At 43.7% G+C, this 13,505-nt stretch overlaps 1 protein-coding gene and 1 long non-coding RNA gene across 12 annotated transcripts in view; one reads left to right on the forward strand and one right to left on the reverse strand.

Moving 5' to 3' along the window:
• PLXNA1 (plexin A1) overlaps positions 1 to 13,505 on the reverse strand; it is a 508,150-nt gene that overhangs the window by 259,798 nt on the left and 234,847 nt on the right. Inside the window, exon 1 of one of the 11 annotated variants that reach the window (XM_068253094.1) lies at positions 5,618 to 5,676. The exons of the other annotated variants lie outside the window; for them this stretch is intronic. Within the exon in view, the coding sequence (XP_068109195.1) occupies positions 5,618 to 5,647 (30 nt within the window). The 5' untranslated portion in view covers positions 5,648 to 5,676. Of the gene's footprint in view, positions 1 to 5,617; positions 5,677 to 13,505 lie in introns of those variants that run through there. 11 annotated transcript variants of the gene reach the window in all.
• Positions 1 to 13,505, forward strand: part of LOC137532514 (uncharacterized) — a 37,548-nt gene that overhangs the window by 20,602 nt on the left and 3,441 nt on the right. The gene's annotated exons all lie outside the window — the stretch shown is intronic.

Below are 13,505 nucleotides of genomic sequence, written 5' to 3' on the forward strand. Positions count from 1 at the left end.
CCAATTGAATGCATGCATTTTGCTTCCACATCACAAGTTCCAGTCGTGAGCACCCCATGATACTATTCCAAACAGTTTATGGAAGCAGCACCAATCGGAAGCTGAAAGAGCTTTTGTTCAAAGGATTTCTTTCTTAGTTTTTTTTCCCTGTAAAAAGTTTAATTTACTTTTTCCTAACAACATAAAAGCCAGAGCGAACAATGCAGGCTTCACTTCCTTTCGGGACTGGCAAGGACAAGCTCCAGGCAGTAAAATAAGAAAATAAAAAGCACTTTGTACTTTCTGTGCTATTAAAAGATGTATTTTATCTGTGTGATAGATTGTGAGGCCATTTGTTACTTCCCAAACCATTTTTTAAGCAACTAGGCCTCAAAATCTGTGAAGATTAACAACCAAGCTTGCCATAAACTTAGGTTTTCTGAGGTAAAATTTAAGCGGACGTGGGTCAGGGGCTTTCTACCCTGTTTCTTACATTTGTTGTGTGCGATTGCCAGTGAACTCTTAGTATTAGTCACAAAAATATGCTGTTTACGAACTCTACTATTCACCCATGTTTGTGTCGTCCTTTCTACATTACCACAAAAGATGAAGGCACTGTGTGTAAATCACCATGAAGAGCCGTATGTGTGGTGAAAGTGGAGTGGAACTCCTGACACATTTGTCGAGAGCAGCAAGTCTACAATAATTTATGTTTATAAAGGGAAGGGTGGGAGGGTATATTTAAAGAGGCACTGTACTGACGTAGAGTGCAGCAAAACATTCAAGATATCCAAGTTTATGGTAATTTACCTGGTTTTCAGCCTTAGAAACACTTCCTGCAACTATATATTACTGTATGTAGGATTAAAGATGTTGCCACCTGTACTGCATCTCAGAATGTAAATCAGGAAGAGGAAAAATTTTACATTGGGCAAACACTGACTAAATTATTTATAAATGAATATTGTAAAAAAAAAAAAAAAATATATATATATATATATATATATATATATATATATATATATATATATATATATATATAATCAATTTAAGTAATTACGTTATTTTACTACAGTTACTCTTTAAAAACAGAATCTTATAGATGAAGAAAAATATATGTTTCTTCAAAAGGTTCTCCTCACTTCCTCAACTGGTAAGTGTAGTTAGAACAGACAAGCTGACAGACACAAACCACAAAAAAAAAAAAAAAAAAAAAAAAAAACCTAGGCAGGATAAAGAAGAAAAAAGGTCTCTGAAGTAAAGATAATCTGCGTTGCCTCTGAGTCAGGAGACAGCAGGATCCAGGTCAAGTCTTTTTAAAAAGTCCCTACATATTTATCTACCACAGTATTATTCATTACAAAAATAAATGACATCATGGATAAAGTACAATAAAACATAATGATGGAATGAAACATACCTTGTCATTTCTAACAAGTGAGGACTGACTTACTCCAGAGCCCCCCACAAAGCACTTGCTGGTTCTTGTAGTTCCTCACCAGCTGAAGAGCACAGGCTGCAATGAGTTGGAATGTGAGCTCTAAGAATAATCTATATGTCAGCTTTATCTGCTGGAAGAAATGACACAAGACTAGGCCTCACTGTCGTCCGCTGACTACTGTAAGTACCTCCACATAAGCTCTTAGAGGAAGGACTCAGTGCATTAATCCCCGGGGATCAGCCCTTGTCAGGCGAGCTTAGCACGGGTGAGTATTGATTCCCTGAGCGCTGCAGCTAGAAGTGTCTCAGTGCACTAGGGTGACAGGGGGAAGGAAAAGGACTTTCTACAAAGTGCTCCTACTACTAAAGAAGCCATGACAACCCAACAGAAAAGACTCCAAGTAGCGCAGTTGATGAAAGCTAGTGTCAGATTGGCTACATTAAAGTACTGTGAATAATTCCATCAGTTTGTAGAATTCAATCTCGATAACAGCTGCAATCTGATCAAAAATGTATTGTACCACCATCATGACATGACATCATCACCACATGACATACTACTTGGCAGGACACAAAGCCAGGCAACGGCCCACTGATGAAAATGGAACATCAATCCTGGTCATACTTCTGATCAATAAGCTGCCCGATATCAGCCACAAGTTATATTAGACTGAGAAAAACTGAAAAGAATGTTCAACAAAATGTGCCCCCATCTGTTTGGTACCAGAAGACGTCAAGCAGGGGAGGTGGCGCAAGGAATTATGGGTAGATGACTCAGGCCACATTCATAGTGAAGACTGCATTTTTCCTGGGACAGTTCCGCCGGACGTCATGCTTGCATTGCGTTGGGTCCATTGAAGCATAAAGTCATAGCTGCTTCACATCTACTGATAATGCTAGTGTTTACCGGTAACACACTATGCAGTACGCTATCATACTACAACGTATTCTACCGCAAGGCATCTGCCGCACAGGGAACATCACATAGGTGGCGCATTGCAATGCGGAAAGCCACATTACAAAGCAGCTTTGGCTCAGGACACTTTCTGAATGTTTTCTGACAGAGGAGAGATGCATGCTCCTATCAAGACTATTACAGATGGCGTGATGGCGTTAGTGGCAAGGGTGCCATGGTATGAAGAACCAGGGCTGTGGAGTCAGAGTTGGAGTCGGATAATTTTTGTACCGACTCCACAGTCCTGTGAATAACACTGCCTGAAATATTACTTACCCCAGGTTTGTTTCTTAACCTCCTTGGCGGTTAATTTTTTCTGCAAAAATTGCAGAAATCCAATTTAAAAAAAAAAAAATTATGTTTCATGTAAAGCTACCAGAGTGGTAGCTACATGAAACTCCACTAGAGGGCGCATGTGTCCCTCTAGTTCGATCGTCGCCGGCAACAATAGCAAACAGGGGAACGCGTATATAACGCGCTCCCCTGTTTGGCTTCTCCTGTCGCCATGGCGACGATCGGAATGACGTCATGGACGTCAGCCGACGTCCTGATGTCAGACGTCTCCGATCCAGCCCATAGCGCTGTCCGGAACTCATTGGTCCGGGCAGCGCCGGGCTCTGGCGGGGGGGGCCCTCTTGCGCTGCTGCGTGCGGGCGATCGCCGCAGAGCAGAGGCGATCAAGCTGTACGCCCGGCTAGCAAAGTGCTAGCTGCGCATACAGCACTTTACAGGATGAAAATCGCCCCACCAGGGGCTGAGATCTCCTCCTGCGCGGCATAGCCCGAGCTCAGCTCGGGCTTACCGCCAGGGAGGTTAAGGAACCCATACACTGGTCGATTTCAGCCATCGATCAATCAGAAATCGATTCATCGATTTGCAGCCGATTTCGATAGATTTGATCTGACAGGATGGAAAATCTAGGTCGATCTGCTGCAGGTAGCAGATCCATGGCCCATAGCGTTGCATTGGATCTAATGGTCCAATAATGCATTTAGATATTGGAAATCTGTTCCTAGTGTGTGGCACACATCAGATAGATTCTTGTCAGATTCGACATGACTGGCATCTGACAGAAATATATCTGATGGTTGAATCTGCTGCAAATCTATAAGTGTATGGCCACCTTTACTCTGTACTGTGCCACAGAATATGTTGGTGCTTTATAAATCAATAGTAATAATTGAGTGGCCCTGTTAGATCACGAAGTCACAAACAACTCTTTTGGACAGTGAGCATCTACTGTAGGTACATTACACATTGCACAGAGCGGGTAGCTGGGAAGTGCTCCCTATACACATAGGAATGTATTTAGCTAGTTACTACACAAGCTTTGATGCTCACTAGCCATTTAACTTAATTGAAAGGCATATGTTCCATTTAATTTGCATATTGGTGCCTTGGGCAAGACGGCCCGGCCAACAGGTGGAACTTCACAGCAACACCTCAGATGAGAAAATAAGAGCTTCTCTCCCAAACGCACTATTGGCATCCAGCGCTGGCCAGGAACGTCTGCAACCCAACAGATGTCAATTAAAGAGAATCTCGCCATTCTTCTCCGATCAAAGCAATTACTCCACACTGCAAATTCCCCATCTCTGCACTCTCACGTATTAAAGGGGGGAAGAAAGAAGCAAGACTACGCTCACCCGGAAAAGTGCCTTCATTTGTGTACAGCCAGATGGTGCCAGTTTCCGATATTCCCTGGCAGTTGGCATTTTTATTGCTGCAGCCTATTAAAGGAAGGTGGCATTCTTGTAAGACTTGGTGTTTTGGGGTTCCCCTGCGGAATGTAACAAGGAACGTTTAATCCGGAGCAGGTGCAGCATTTAGCACTGCAGGCACGATGTACAGTTTTGGAATAAAGTGTTCCGTAATTCCACGTAGAAATCAAAAGTTAAGAGGACTCGGGCTATTAAATAGCAGTGGAGACGTTCATTTAGGATTCAAGAACAGTTCAGTTCTAAAGAGCTGGAGAATAAATGACTCTCATGACTACGGATTAAAGGGCTCAGATATGTCGGCTACCAGCTGTCTTGATTTTGGGCTACCAAGCTCCTGGGATCTGGCACAATGTGGAAGATAATGGGACAGATTGATCAGGATGTGCGCTAGGAACCCAGAAGAAATGTGCAGCTATAGCAACCAATCGCAATCTTTGCCTAAATTAACCACTGAAATCTGATTGACTAATATTAAAAAAAACCTGAACTGAAAATTAAAAGTCAAATTAAACATACACAAGTCATACTTACCTCCCGTGTAGTCTACTCCTCAGTGTCTTTCTCCTGTCCCGTGTCCTATTTGTTCACTGTGATCAAGGGAATTTTCTATCCTCCATTTTGAAAATGGCTATTACCCATAACTGCTTTCTGGTCAGCACACAGTTAAACTTTAAAGAGGAACTCCAGTGAAAATAATGTAGTAAAAAAAGTGCTTCATTTTTTTACCATAATTATGTATAAATGATTTGGTCAGTGTTTGCTCATTGTAAAATCTTTCCTCTCCCCAATTTACATTCTGACATTTATTACATGGTGACATTGTTACTGTGGGCAGGTTATGTAGCTGCTCCTAGCTGTTTTGGCTGTTAGAGACAGCAAACAGCTAATTCCTGTGTGTGAACATTGTTACATTGTGGCAGTTTGCCCAGAGTACCGCGGTACTCAGAGCTTCTTGTGGGAGGGGTTTCAGCACAAAATCAGTCATACAGCGCCCCCTGATGGTCTGTTTGTGAAAAGCATTATATTTCTCATGTAAAAGGGGGTATCAGCTACTGATTGGGATAAAGTTCAATTCTAGGTTGGAGTTTCTCTTTAACATCGCCCACTTGAGCCATAGGGAAACATGGACATTACCTGGTACATCAGTTTTCCTCTCAGCTATAACTGACAGCAACTGATATTTTACTGACAACAACTGATATATTTCAGATCTGACAAAATATTGTCAGAACTGGAAGGGATTATTGTCAGAAGAAAATGGTGAGCTTCTGAGAGGAACTGATGGCAAGGTAACTATGCAATGTTCATTTGAAGTTACCTCATGTGTTTATTTTAAATATTTTTACTCAGTACAGGTTCTCTTTAAGACCTGAACTCTTGCACAAGACAGAAGGCAAACGGAAATGCGCCTGTATGTATTTAGAGTAGAGAGTTTAGCCTGTCTAATTCCCCCTCATCTGTGACTAATCACAACTGCAATTTGAACTCTCAACTGTGCCAGCTGACTGTACATTCCACTTACTTTAAAAAAAATTAAGCATATAAAAAACATTGCTAGAGGCACAGATTGGTGTTGCACACACTTTTCTGCAATTTGTTGTTAGTAAAAATAATATTCAGTTTAACAGCCAGCTAAGAATTTAGTAACGGACAAAGCTGGATCTGTTTGAGTGGTTTCCGCTTGGCACCCTTTTAGCAGCTGGGGAATCAGGATGGTCAATATAACGTGAAATAGTTCTGAGCTGATGCAGGATCATGCAAATTTTGCATGCAAATTTATGCAGCTGGAAAATGGTCCAATTAGATCCCACCTCAGCAGGATTTGATTAGTCCATTTTTCAGGTGCAGCAACTAGGAACAATTTGCATCTAACTGACCATCCCTACTATGCAATATTAATCTGAGCTATCCCCATTCAAGACAAGGTACAGAACATTTACAGGTATATCGCACTGCTTTCCTGGTGGACTCAAAGCGCCAGAGCTGCAGCCACTTGGGCACCCTCTATAGGCAGTAGTAGTGTTAGGGAGTCTTGCCCAAGGTCTCCTACTGAATAGGTGCTGGCTTACTAAACAGGAAGAGCCGAGATTTGAACCCAGGTCCCCTGTGTCAGAAGCAAAGCCCTTAGGGCTCTTTCACATCTAACAATGCGTGCAGGAGCCATTCTCCTGCATGTGTTCAATAGCCTGCGGCGGGTTGTCGGGATGCTGCGGTGCAACGCAATCAGCGGCGGTAGCTATTCATCTGATTAGAAAACGCCGGCTCCAGACGATTAAAAGCACCCGGGTGCGTCGAACCGCAAAGTACCGAAATGCAGCGTTGGGTGTGAAAGGTAAAATGAAAGTCTTTGGACTTAAATTTTACCTTGGTTAACGCAAAGTTTCGACTTTGCGTCAAAATGCAGGAAACAGGCTCTAGTGTGAAACAGCCCATAGCCAATACACTATCCAACTACTATCTCTGGTTTCGAGAACCAGGCAAAGATCTCACCACATTCTCTCATACAAATGGACAAATGAGGGACAGTACTATAAATGGTGTATAGAATCACAATAATAGCTCCAACACAGAGGGGAGAGTGGCGAAACTAAGGGGCCACACAGTATGTGGGGACACTAAAGTAGCCCCAAGCATGGCCACCACATATGATTTTAATCGGTTCAGGTGTGCTTTAGACTAGGATAGGACATGTAACTATGGTAGGGATTAGATTGTGAGCTCCCTAGGGACAAGACACAGAACATTTATATTGTGCTTTTCTCCTGGCAGACTCAAAGCTCCAGAGTTGCAGCCACTCTATAGGCAGTAGCAGTGTTAGGGAGGCTTGCCCAAGGTCTCCCTACTGAATAGGTGCTGGCTTACTAGACAGGAAGAGACGAGATTTAAACCCAGGTCACCTGTGTCAGAGGCAGAGCCCTTAGCTTAGCCAGTAACCTATCCAGCCACTACAGGAAAGCGAGTGACAAGACTCTTTATAAAGCACTGCGGTAGGTGTCTGAGCTACACAAAATAAATTGTGACGCACGGATAGTACAGCACGCATTCACAACACATACACTGAGTCAGAAGGCTGATCATTTACATAATGCCAGCACTAGCAGATCCAGGAAAAGAAGTCCTCTACAAATATATGGAGAGACATTTCTTTCTCCTTTATTCCGCTGTATATAGTGATCATCAATGATCATGCGATAGGAGTTCTTGCAGCATTAACAAAACAAAAAAAAGATAGTAGCAGGTGTGCATAGTCAGCTGCAGGGAACAATAGGAATGGAGAGGATTTCAGTGCCTCACAGCAATGCAGAATACATAAGGCCGTGAAAACCTCCTGTCAGCCTGGAGCTGGGAATATGCTCAATAATCCAAGCAAAGTGAAAGGTGACACCAGGTCACGTCCCCGCCAACACAAACTGAGGATTATATAAGATCTGATGGAAAAGAAACACTGTGTGCTCTACAGTAACCAGTCAGGTTTCAGCTCTCATGTTCCACCATGTGTTTGCCTGCTGTGAAGCAATGCACATCTGAGCACAGGAGAGGGACACTGGTTTCAAGACCTCCTATGAAGAAGCTAAATAACTGTGCATGCATACTCCTCTAGGTGTCTGCCCTGCACCGCTACTGGCAGGCTGCATCTCCTTAAAGAGAACCAGTCAAACTTTTTTCCAACATTTAGATGGAGACCGAAAGGGTTATGTCAGAGTTGAACTACTGTTTTGATCTCGGTTATGGAGTTTTGCTTACTTCCTGTTAGGAGTACAATGGTCAGTCACTGCAGGAGTCTACAGGAGAAGCCAAAGAGTGAAAAAAAAACCTCGGTTAGAATGTTAACAGATTTTATTCAATAGGCAAACTTTTGTTCTGTGTAACACTAAAAGGGCTTTTCTGTCTCTTGTAGCCCCTTACACACTCCTGGGAGTTCATGCTGTAACTCTGATTTTATTTATGACTTTGAGATTTTCCTCACTTCTGTTTTTGACAACAGCAGATTAGGAGGCTGAAGTGTGAGGGAAAAACATGTTCCAAACAGAAATGGGAGAGGCATGGATGGAGGGAAGAAGAGAGGGATGGAGATATGAAAGGATGGATAAGGGAAGGACAGAAGGTTGATGAAGTGAAATGGATGGATGGATAGATGGACGGACGGACAGACTGCATAAACTTGCCAATACATTATAATAGAAAGACAAAGATACAGGGAAGGAGGGATGGATGGACACAGGGGTAGATGGGCAGAGGGAGGGATGGGTTTACAGAGGGAAGGAGGGATTGATGGACAGAGGGACCTTACCAATATTATCCACATTCATCATACAGGAAGCTACCCAAATAATATGTTCAAACAGCAAATCACAAACCAGTATAAGGAGGAGAAGGAATATCTGAACAGACTGCAGCACAGAGCTGAACAATAAGGCGTCCTGCACGTTGCATGCCTTCCTATGCCAGCTCAGACTCTGCATTGCTATGGCATTGCTGTCATCATATGCAATGTGAACACTACACAAGTGAAACACTACGCAGCAAGAATGCTGGTTTTACTACACTGTACCATTCACTTCAGTGACAGGGCTATGCATAAAAAATACACACAAATTCCTGTAAGTGAGAAGGGCAGCAGCTGTGGGCCCCCAATCTGCAGACCTCAGCATCGTAAAGCCCTGTGCGCCCCCTGCAGGCAGATCCCTGCAGCACACACAAGCCATGTGACAGACCGGGTGGCTGGCAGACACTAGCTCGGTCTCCATTAATACCAGTGATTTCTCTCCTGCTCACATTACAGTGTCAGGATCTGTCAGCGGCTTGGAGATGCTGCACGTTGGCGGCTCTCATGAACATTGATTTAGATTAAGTATCTCCGTGTTTCCTCTTTATTATGCGGATATAATTAAAATCCCAATATTCTCTCGCTGGCGGCCACACTGGGTCCGAAAGTGGAAATCCCATTTATATTAATCTTTATTAAACAGAAAGGAGTGCGCTAACTGGTGGGATATTACAGGAGATGCTCAGACTTAAAGCTGAACTCCGACCAGATGCTAAATACACAGCTGTCATGGGAGATCCTCAGACTCAGCAAAGAATGGGCATCTCTGCCCGGGCAGTACTGAGCTTCACTAAGAGACACGCTGGCACTGCAGCTCTGCATTCCTGGGCTCAATTCCCAACAAGGATACTATCTGCATGGAGTTTGTATGTTTATATATACACACATATAAAACAAAGTTGCAACTGGTACTAGATTTCTTCCTTAGCCGGGATTGTTTTCATACACTTTTTAACACAAGAGTCAGCCAGCTTTCCACAAGCCTGGTCAGATGCTTATCTGACTCAAGAGCAACCATGGACGTAGCAATCAGCTAAGCAGGAGCAAGACCAGTGTTCTCTCCAGGCCCTTATAGCCAGGTGATCCAGCCAGCTAGTTTTGGTGAGCACCCGGCTGTCATCGGCTCACCTCCTCCTTTGCCGTAAGCAGAGTTGCGCACAGAAGCACCAGCACTGCATTCTCCTGTTGCACCCCACCCAGCTACTTTTTCATGCCACCCGGCTGTCATCGGCTCCCCTCCTCCTATGCCGTAAGCAGAGTTGCACACAGAAGCACCGGCCCTGCATTCTCTCATCTCGCCCCACCCGGCTACTTTTTCATGCCACCCGGCTGTCATCGGCTCCCCTCCCCCTATGCCGTAAGCAGAGTTGCACACAGAAGCACCGGCCCTGCATTCTCTCATCTCGCCCCACCCGGCTACTTTTTCATGCCACCCGGCTGGAAAAAGATTCTGGGGAGAACACTGTAGCACAATCCATAACCTGAACCTTCATGCACATGTTAGAAACTTAGCCGAGACAATCATTCTGCCAGGTCTTATGTGAGAATCTACTGTGAATACAGCTGCCACATAAGGTTGCCCAGAGAGGTTGAGTTTTTTCCTCTGCACATTGCCATCACCTGACCCTTCCCACCTCCGCCCTCTACAGTCTACTGTGGGCGGGATCAGCTCTGTGTTCAACATAAAACACTGGCTGGTCCCCCTTCAGGGCTTCTCCCCGACTTCCTCCTGTAGGTGATGGTGGAATGGGGGGCGGGGGGGGGGAGGAGTTTAGAAAGAACACAGACTGCAGTTTAGCAGAGCTAAATCTGACATTAGAACAGGAAATCAACACAGCAAACAAGTCAGACAGCTAAATGATAAAACCTTGTGTCTAGCAAATGATGACATATGCCGCATAATAGGCATTTTAAAAAAACACAAGCCTCAACTACAGAAATACCTGAAGCAGCCCAGCTGAAATAATGACAAGCATCCTCTGCAGATTTGGCTGATAATTACTTATTTCTTTGCCTTCACATTATACTATTCAGATTGAATATGGATGGGTCACAGCTCTGTGTGAGGAGATCATGGCCTGCAGCTATGTCTGTGGTCCAGGTATTGGCTGCTGAAGAAGCTCCTAATCATAGTGGCTTGTTTGATATGGACTGATATGTGGGCTTCAACACTGATATAAGCATGCTATGGCATTCAGTATTGCATTCTGCTTGGCGTTCTGCTTTAAAGGACCACTGTAACGAGGATATGGAGGCTGCCATATTTATTTCCTTTTAAATGATACCAGTTGCCTGGCTATCCTGCTGATCCTCTTCTTCTAGTACTTTTAGCCATAGACCCTCAACAAGCATGTAGCAGATCAGGTGTTATTGACATTATTGTCAGATCTGGTGTGATTCAGACACTACTGCTGCCAAAAAGACCAGCAGGGCTGCCAGGCAACTGGTATTGTTTAACAGGAAATAATTATGACAGCCTCCATACCCCTCTCACTACAGTTGTCTTAAAAGAAAACAGCAGGCTAAGCCCCTGAAGTGAGTACCTTGCATTCTCATACTCTGATAGTAGCAAGTATACTTTAATTCTTATGCTGGCTTTTGGGAGAAGGAGGGGTTAATGTCTTATATAAGCAAGACCTCCAGAGACCTTCAGAAAATATTTGTATGTTCTTCTTGCTAAGAGTTTGGAACAGACCCCGGGCTCTCCTTCATTCTGACCTGAGAATGCGCTCAGGCCCCGAGGCCTTTCCTTGAGAGGATCCATTGTTTACTCGCATTACGAAACAGGCCAAAGACACATTCCTGGACTCCAGATTCTGAACAGGGCTAATATTAAATGATAATAGCACACAATGCACGTATCTGCCTAGAATGGAGAGATAATGTGATGCATCTCCCTGCCTGGCCTGCCGCTGGAATGTTAAATGGCTGTTTAGGTAACAGGATGAGCTGTAGTTCATTACCAGTGGATGGTGCTGAGTCTTTCAAGGATCGCCTTCTGCACACAATCACTTTAGGGCTCAAGTCACACTAGGGCTGCTGCAGGACTGTTTCCCAGATGGGATGGCCGCGTTCCAGCAGACCTGTAGAATGGGCCAATGCTTTCTTTTGGGTCTGTTCACACCATGTCCATTGCACAAACCTGACCTGCACACTTTTTTTCAGAGAGCGGAAAAGCTTCTATTCATCCAACAGATTGGCGCATGTGTTTCTGATTACAGCATTGCAACAGACCTCCAGAGTGGTACAGTGTAGCCATACAATTCTGATGCGGTACTGCTCCAGCAGTGAGAACTGAGCATAAATAAAACCTGTCCTTTACAGATTACCTTATATACAGACGTATAAGCCTGATTTTTAGGCACAAAAAATGTGCTGAAAAGTTGCTCCCTTGGCTTATATGTGAATCAGTGGAACACAGAACGAATGGTAAACAGGTTTTGTTACTGGCAGAAGAGCGTAAGGATCGTACACTAGTAATTCTGCTCTTGCCAGCTGGCTCCCTGCTGTGTTCGTGCCCCGCATCCCCTGCAACATGGTGCGCAGAGTGCACTGCTCAAGACTACTTGTGTGCCCTGGCTTGTGGAGCATAGCGTGCAAGAAACATGTTAGCGGTGCAATGATCGAATGTTCTTCCTGTGTGGCAATCGTTGTGTCTCATATCCCTGACACCATCTAGTGGCCTCTCAGACACAGCTGTATCATCTTTGGAGCACACCTGGCTATGGGGAGAAGGAACGACTTCTACTGGGGGCACATCTGGATACTGGGGAGGGACTTATACACGAGTCAATCACTTTTCCCTAGTTTCTGGGGGAAATTTGGGTACCTCGGCTTATACGCGAGTATATACGGTAATCAAGAAAAGTGACACCATTTGCATCATAGTAATAGATATGCTTAACAATATATCTCACTGTTATTTCTTTCCCATAGCGAATACTTACTATTGTGCTAAATAACTAGCTTGTAATGTCAGCACTATGCGTAGCAGCTTGACAATATAGTGTATATTATTTTATTAGCACACCAATCATATGACACAGGTCCATTCCTATAGGATGAATATTTGCAGAAAGGAGATATTTAAAATAATGAACTGTAAGGCCTGGGATTCACTAGACACGGTAGCAATCCAGAAATCACTCTCGATTTTTAAATCGCAGAAGTACTGCAGTTTTCTGTGCGATTCCTGGAGCCCTTGTTGCCTTGTACACAATCACTCCAGGTCATTCGCAACATTGTAAGCAGCACTTTTGTGATTGCAGCAGAATCACCCCCATAGGGTTCCATAGGGGCAGTGCTTTGCCTATTGCTAGCAATCAGCAAGCACTGCAAAAGCTCTGCCAGTGGGCCCCTAGCCTCAATGCTCATCCTCTGTCAATCAGCCAGCGTATAGGCAGCATCACATAGATGAGATAAACTACCATAAACAGGAAGTGACTGCATCTCTTAATTAACTAGTCATTTCAGCACAACATTATCAGCAGTTGTAAACTTGACATCCTTGTAGTTTGTGTTTTTATTTATTTGAACAGTTTTATTCCAGAGAAAAGTGTACTGAAATAGGAACTTTAACTAAGTATTGAACTTCATCCCAATCCGTAGCGGATACCCCCTTTCCCACAGGAAATCTTTACCTTTTCTCAAATAGATTATTGGGGGATCTGTGTGGCTGACATTGTGGTGAAACCTCTCCCACAGTGTGATGTCATGACCTTGGTCCTGACAGTTTCCAGTCTGTGAACATTGTTACATTGTGGGAAATAACAGCTGTTTTCAACTGCCAAGCAAGCAATATCTCCCTGTGGATAGAACTCTCAGTAACAAACATTCCACACAGTCATGTCACCACCAGTGATACATGTCAGAATGTAAATCAGGGAGAGGAAATATTTTACAATGGGCAAACACTGACTAAATAATCTATAAATGAATATTGTAAACAATAAGAACATTTTAATCATTATATTATTTTCACTACTGTTCCTTAAAGGACAGTGGGCAAGTCTGACACACATAAATGTTTGATAATAACAGATGACTATCAGCCTATCTCGGTTAGTTTATACCACATGTTTGG

Source organism: Hyperolius riggenbachi, chromosome 9 (assembly GCF_040937935.1).
Source record: "Hyperolius riggenbachi isolate aHypRig1 chromosome 9, aHypRig1.pri, whole genome shotgun sequence".
NCBI lineage: Eukaryota > Metazoa > Chordata > Amphibia > Anura > Hyperoliidae > Hyperolius > Hyperolius riggenbachi.